Source organism: Mesoplodon mirus (genome assembly GCF_964341445.2).
Source record: "Mesoplodon mirus genome assembly, chromosome: 7".
Classification (NCBI taxonomy): domain Eukaryota; kingdom Metazoa; phylum Chordata; class Mammalia; order Artiodactyla; family Ziphiidae; genus Mesoplodon; species Mesoplodon mirus.
Window position 1 is genome coordinate 86820589 of NC_138983.1, and position 7583 is coordinate 86828171.

The following is a 7583-nucleotide window of genomic DNA, read 5'->3' on the forward strand; positions in this document are numbered from 1 at the left end:
GCAGGGACCATGTCCAGTTCTGACATCACTGTACCCCTAGACTTGGCTTGGTGCTGAGGCTCTGGGTAAATACTGTGCAATGAATGAGTGATAGCAACAGTTATCACTGTTGACTAGAAACAGTTCTCACTAGCCTGGCTATAAACAGGCTTCCTATTGCCTTAGGGAACCAAACTCCTTACAGGATATAGAAAAAAGTCTGGAGGGTAAAACCCTGCAAATATCAATATTGATTTTTCCCTGAGCCAAATGATTACAAGTGACTTTTATTTTCTTCCTTATATTTTCCTTTCTCCCAATTTTTAAAAACAAGAAGCATATAACTACCTTTCATTATCGGAAAGAGTAAATGATGTCAAAATACTACGATACCAATAGTCAAAACAACATGTCAGCCTTGCTGATGAGTAGAAATCTTTAGAAGCATGACTGCCTATTCTTTAGGATTGATCCAAGCAAATAAAACAATCTTTTTTATTTGCTAGATGTAACCTCTGGGTAAATGCAATGATGACTTTTTAGTAATATAAATCCCTGAATTCTTTTTTTTTTTTTTTTTTTTTTCGGTACGCGGGCCTCTCACTGTTGTGGCCTCTCCCGTTGCAGAGCTCAGGCTCCGGACACGCTGGCTCAGCGGCCATGGCTCATGGGCCCAGCCGCTCCGCGGCATGTGGGATATTCCCGGACCGGGCACGAACCCACGTCCCTTGCATCGGCAGGCGGACTCTCAACCACTTCGCCACCAGGGAAGCCTAGTGACGTATTTCTTAAGCTAAGTCCGAGGAGCAGTAAGCAGTCAATTATTTATATACAATGAATGCAACTCAATTTCTGTCTAGTTAATAACTGTCCTCATTAGTTCCCTTTTCCAAATGGCTTATTAATGTCAGTGGATCCTCATCTCAACCCTGTGCACCTCTGAGGATTCTTCTCAGTCTCTGTTTTAGGAGACCATAATAATGATCATTGTGTCATTCACTGAGCACCACATGCCAGGCTCTTTATATGCATTTCTCACTTAATCCTCAGAATAACCCTGTGAGGTAAGAGGTTTACAGACAGGGAAAAGGAGCTCAGAGTGATTAAGTAATTTGGTTGAAGTCACTCAGCCACAAAGTAGCCTAATGAGATTCAAACCCAGCTCTGTCTATCTCCAAAGCCTGTGCTTTTAAAAATTACTACAGTTTTCTAATATCATAGGCCGGTTCAAAACAGAGATCTCTGTCTCTACTTTAGCCAGACAGGAAATAAAACTACCCCAAATCTATGCCTTGTTAGGATAAAGAAGAAACTACAGTTCTTCTTCTTCTTCTTTTTCCTCCCACTTTGCACACTGAACAGATGTTCTGTGTCCTTGAAGGGAGACCATATCATGGAGGAGAATCTCACGGGGAGGTTCATGGAGTTATCTTTAAACCTGTTGTGTTTACAATAAACATTCTCAGAAAACTAGGAATAAAGGGGGAAATTTCTCACTTGGTAAGAACATGTATAAATACCCTACAGCTAACCTCGTACTTAACGGTTAAAGACTGACTTTTTTCCCCTAAGGTCAGGAACAAGTGAATATAAGGATTTATACACTGCTCTTGTTCAGCAGAGTCCTGGAAGTCTTAACCAGGGAAATAAAGCAAGGAAAAGAAGATTCAAGGCATTCACATCTCCTTTTCTGAAAGGAGAAATAAAATTGTTCTTATTTGCAGATGACATGATTGTTTATGTATAAAATCCCAAGATATCTACAAAAGCCCTTATATAAGAAAGTGCAGTTAAGGTTCCAAGATACCAAGAAGCATACAAAAATCAACTGTATTTCTATATACTGTCAATGAACATGTGGACACCAAAATTAAAAATATAATACCATTTACAATCACTCAAAAAAAAAAAAAAGAGAGATATACTTAAGTGTAAATCTAACAAAACATGTTCAGGACTGGTATGCTGAAAACTACAAAACACTCATGAGAGACACTGAATAAATGGAGAAATATACCATGATCATGAATTGGAAGACAATGTAGGTGTATATCAATTATTCTCACATTGTTATATACGATTAAACACAATTCCAATCAAAATTACAGCATGATATTTTGTATATACAGACAGGCTTACACTAAAATGTAAATGGAAAGGCAAAGGAACTAGAATAGGTTAAAAATTTTTTTTAAAGAAAAGTGGGAGGAATCACTCTACCTGATTTAAGACTTACATAGCGACAGTAATCAAGGCTATCTCATAATGGTAGATCCATTATGACAAATAGATCCATGAAACATAATAGGGAACTAAGAAGTAGCCCCCATAGAAAGTATGGCCAGATTATTTTTGACAAACTTGCAAAAGCAATTCAATGGAGAAAGGATAGTCTTTTCAACAAATGGTTCTGGAACAACTAAATATCCACATGCAAGAAAAATGAACTTTGACCTAAATCTCACATCATAAACGACAGTGAACCCAAAATGGTTCATAGATTTAAACATAAAACTATAAAACACTTAGAAGAAAACATAAGAGAAAATCCTCAGGGTCAGGGACCTTGTGGCATGTTCTTAGACATGACACTAAAAGCATGATCTATAAAAGAAAAAATAACTACCTGGACTTCATCAAAAGTTAAAGCTTTTGCTCTGTGAAATACTCTGCTAAGAGAATGAAAAGACAAGCTACGGATGGGAGAAAATATTTGCAAACCATCTATCTGACAAGGGACTCATATCTAAAATACATAAAGAATTCTCAAAACTCAATGGTAAAAAAATTAACAATTCGATTAGAGACACTTAAAAGATATGAAGAGATATTTCACTGAAGAGGATATGCAGAAGGCAAACACGTACATGAAAAGACATTTAACATCACTATCGATTTGGGAAATGCAAGTTAAGACTATGATGAGATACCAGTAACTAAAACAGCTAAAATGAAAAACAGTGTTTATGCTAATTGCTGGTGAGGATGTGTCTCATACATTGCTGGTGGAAATGAAAAATGGTACAGCCATGCTGGATAAGCCTGGCAGTTTCTTTACAAACCGAATCTATATAAACACATATGTTAATCCATGCAATCATACTCCTGAGCATTTATCACAGAGAAATAAAAACTTATGTTCACACAAAAACCTGTATACAAATGTTTATAGTACATTTATTTGTAATAGCCCCAAATGGAAACAAAATGTCCTTCAAAAAGTGAATGGTTAAACATAGGTGATACGTCCATACCGTGGACTATTACTCAGCAATAAAAGAACAAGCTAATAACCTAAATGGATGTCAAGGGCATTACAATGACTAAAAAAAAAAAAAAAAAATCAATCGCAAAGGTCATAGATAAATGATGAAAATTATAGAGACGGAGAACAGATTAGTGGTTTTCGGAGCGTGGGGACGATGGTGGGAGGAGGAATTGTGACTATAAAAGGAGCATCACAAGGGACATCTCTGATGATGGAATACTCCTATATCCTGAGGGCCACACCCAAATCCACACGTGGTAAAATGGCACAGGACTCCACACATGCTTCGTGCCATTCTCTCTACCATTTGTGCATCTATAATTATTTCAAAATAAAGTTTAAAAAACTCTGTTGAGTGAAGTCTGACAGTGGTCTGCCTTTCACAGTCCTAAAGGGATTCCATTGCATTTCTCTTTCTGCTTCAATATTTTAATCCCTTTCAAACTGTTAAAAGGCTCAAAGCCACTGTTTTTATAATTCCTTACTTACAATTTCTTCCAACTTCCTTGGCTGTCAATGAGCTGGGACTGTGGACCAAGCCACAGCTAATTCAGAGAATGGAATGAAATGAAGTGAGAGAGCGCTGAGGCCACGCCCAGGGCTTACCCTGATTTACTACTTGGAGGTACGGGGGCGGGGGAGGCCTCTGAGGGGCCCGTAGTCTCCAGAAGCTCTGGAAAGGGCGAGAGGCCATTGCTCAAGCTGGGCCCTTCAGGTGGCCGTGGCTGCCAGACGCGGAGCAGGTGAAGGTCAAGCATCAGCTCTACGCCCACCTTCCAAACCGCGCCATCAGGGTGGGACACTGCACACACAGTCAGCAAAGGACACAGGGCCCATCGCACTTTGCACTGTGCTCATTCTTACCACATGTGCCAGGGAGACCCAGCACATGCCGGGATTGGTTATTGGTGGCACACCGAGGAAGGCTGGGACTGTTAGCCAGAGGCTGTGCTTTACAAGAGACTGGAGTCCACAGAACAGTAAAGACTTTTGGTGGTGTGAGGGGTAGGGAGGGTCGGGGACTGGCTAGGAAGAGGTCTTACCTCTAAAACAAGGTCTGAATTTTCATGCCTTCCAATCGTAGTGCTTTTATTCAGGACAAAATAGCCTTCTGCACTCTTTAGATAGGCTTTCATATTCTCTGCTTTCCCTATAAAAGGTTTTCAGAAAACAATTTTGTTAGAAAAATACAGTCCTCTAATTATTCAATGTCATATTTAGAATGAATGGAATACACCATAATGTCCACAGGAGAAGTCAGCAGAGGTAGGAGTGGATAGCTGGATTTAACAATGATCACAATGATAATTCCACACATTTTTAAGACTGTCCTTTTAACAGTGATATCCGGCATAGATGAGCTTGCTTCTGATCACAAGAGGACATCCTTTATGTAATTCAGAGCACAAAAAAGCAATAGCAAAAAACAAAACAAAACAAAAAAAACAAATCTGAATTCCACTGATAACCACTCTCCACCTCCCATTAAGCTTAGTTTGGGGTTAGTTATCTGACAGAATCAAGTACTCAGTGTTACTAACCCACCACTTACTAGCTCTGTGACTCTGGGTGATTTACTTATTCTCTCTTTATGCCTCTGTTTCCTCATCTGTAAAATGGGGCTAATAATACTCTGTATCCCAAAGAGTTTTGTGAGGATTAAATGTGAAGCATCTAGAATGGTGATTGCTACACTAAACACCCATTTGTCCTACTGTGATTGTGACTGTTATTAATCTTGGGCTTCTGAACTTTGACTCAAGAAACCCCAACTTCTACAGAGCTTCTTAAAGTGTGGAAGAGTCAGTCATCAAGGAAATGGGCATTAGAAGATACTTTCTTTTTAAGTCACCGCATTCCTTCATATATTTAGGTTGAAAAGAAATGATTTCCAAAGACAAAATATCAAGATTATAGCTTGGCTGTACGGTCAAGACTCTGTACGTATCTTTTCCTGGCATTTTATTAGGAAAATGTCAAACACACAGAAAAGTTGAAAGAAGTGGATGGTGAACTTCTATAGAACCACCAACCAGATTCTACAATCAACATTTTGCTCTATTTGCTTTATCACATATCTACCCATCTATACATTTTATATTTTAATGCATTTCAAAGTAAATCCTATACATGGTTTTAAAATTTATTTATTAATTTTTGGCTGTGTTGGGTCTTCGTTTCTGCGCGAGGGCTTTCCCTAGGTGTGGCAAGCGGGGGCCACTCTTCATCGCGGTGCGCGGGCCTCTCACTATCGCGGCCTCTCTTGTTGTGGAGCACAGGCTCCAGATGCGCAGGCTCAGTAGTTGTGGCTCACGGGCCTAGTTGCTCCGTGGCACGTGGGATCTTCCCAGACCTGGGCTCGAACCCATGTGCCCTGTATTAGCAGGCAGATTCTCAACCACTGCGCCACCAGGGAAGCCCTATACATGTTTTTTATTATTTATTTATTTATTTATTTTAATTTTTTTTTTTTTTTTTGCGTTACGCGGGCCTCTCACTGTTGTGGCCTCTCCTGTTGCGGAGCACAGGCTCCGGACGCACAGGCTCAGAGGCCATGGCTCACGGGCCCAGCCGCTCCGCAGCATGTGGGATCCTCCAAGACCGGGGCATGAACCCGTGTCCCCTGCATCGGCAGGCAGACTCTCAACCACTGTGCCACCAGGGAAGCCCATATATACATGTTTTTTAAAACATAAAAATTTCAGTGACTTCAGCTGGTTCCAAGATGTTGATGATAATTCACATGATATTGGAATTCTGATCCATCTCAGTGCCATGTCACAGATAGCCTCCTTTCTTTTTTTTCCTTTTTTTTTTTTTTGGCTGTGTTGGGTCTTCGTTGCTGCATGCGGGCTTTCTCTAGTTGCGGCGAGCGGAGGCTACTCTTCCTCACGGTGCGCAGGCTTCTCACTGCGGTGGCTTCTCCTGTTGTGGAGCATGGGCTCCTGGTGTGCAGGCTTCAGTAGTTGGAGCACGTGGGCTCAGTAGTTGCGGCACTAGGGCCCTAGTTGTGGCTCGCGGGCTCTAGAGTGCAGGCTCAGTAGTTGTGGTGCACTGGCTTAGTTGCTCCGAGGCATGTGGGATCTTCCTGGACCAGGGCTCGAACCCATGTCCCCTGCATTGGCAGGCGGATTCTTAACCGCTGAGCCACCAGGAAAGTCCCCAAAGTCTCTTTTCAACTGAAAGGTCACTGAAGTGTGAAGTTGTTAAACTGTGGGTAAAAACAAAAATCTCTAGGTCTGACCGTAGAGGGTCTCCTGTCTGGCTCTGCTTTCCATCAACATCTCCATCATCATTCCATTACTGAATCCCTACTAAGTGCCAGGCACTGGGCTATCCTTTTACACACATGGCCTCTTTTCACCCTCAGAACCACCCTGCGAGGCAGGTGTCAGTATTGTCCCGCTTTACAAATGAGGAAACTGAGACTCAGAGAAGTTAAGGTCACACAATAGTAAGTGTGTGACAACTCTGAGCCTTTGCATGTAACCAGTGTACAAACCTCCATTGCTGCTGGTGGGGCAGAGTAGGGGTGGGGGAATTGCACTGTCTGCTGACACTTGGCACATGTAATAAAAGAAAGTCCTTGAAACCAGCATTCTATCCTCTGAAAGGAAGACGAGACCCTACCTGGGGGTAAGAGAAATAAAAATAAGCAGCATAGTTTATATTTGTAAACTTTGAGGCCTGTGGATGTCCCACAAATATTGATGCTTTCAGATAATGAGAAATACATTTGATTAAGTTCGCTGTCATGTATACAGGGGAAAAGACATTTCCTCTTCCCAAAGAACCATGCTCTGCTGCCTTCAGTTATTAATCTTCAATTGCAGAGGACCATGTTAGCACGCAACACATTCAAGTCTAATTAAGCTAAAATGGAAACTTCCAAGAAATGTCTCTTCTGCAGGAAAACCACAGGAAAAGCCACTAATCTAAAACTTAAACTTGGATTATGCACATATTTGTTTTTTAGCTCTCACCCCAGACGTCCCCAAGGCTGGGGTCTTCTCTCTGCTCAGACGTCCCCCCTCGGGGCAACCACCGGACCACTCTGGCTAAAGGCACCCTCAGTCATGTTATTCCCCTGCTAGTTTTCCCCTGCTGTGTTTCCTTCCTTGTACTTATCATTCTCTGACATGTTCTTGTTCCTTTCTTTAGTTATGCTTGCTGTTGGTTTCTCTTTCACTAACATATATGTTCCTGGAAAACCAGAACTGTGTTCATTTTGTTCAGAAGCAATTCTTCATGGGTATGTTGTGTTTGTACCCATCTTCAGAGCAAAGGCATTGAAAGATTTTGTCCTGCACTCACTTTCCGAGGATGCTTGTATGGC

General features: G+C 41.4%; 1 protein-coding gene across 1 annotated transcript in view; it reads right to left on the reverse strand.

The window, feature by feature from the left end:
* The window catches only part of LOC309808850 (forkhead-associated domain-containing protein 1-like), a gene marked incomplete at both ends in the record, with an annotated part of 409265 nt that extends 404882 nt beyond the window's left edge, over positions 1-4383 (reverse strand). The window contains one exon of the mRNA XM_082629422.1: positions 4291-4383. Coding sequence (XP_082485548.1) covers positions 4291-4383 — 93 coding nt within the window. The remainder of the gene's footprint in view (positions 1-4290) is intronic.
* Positions 4384-7583: the final 3200 nt, after the last annotated feature.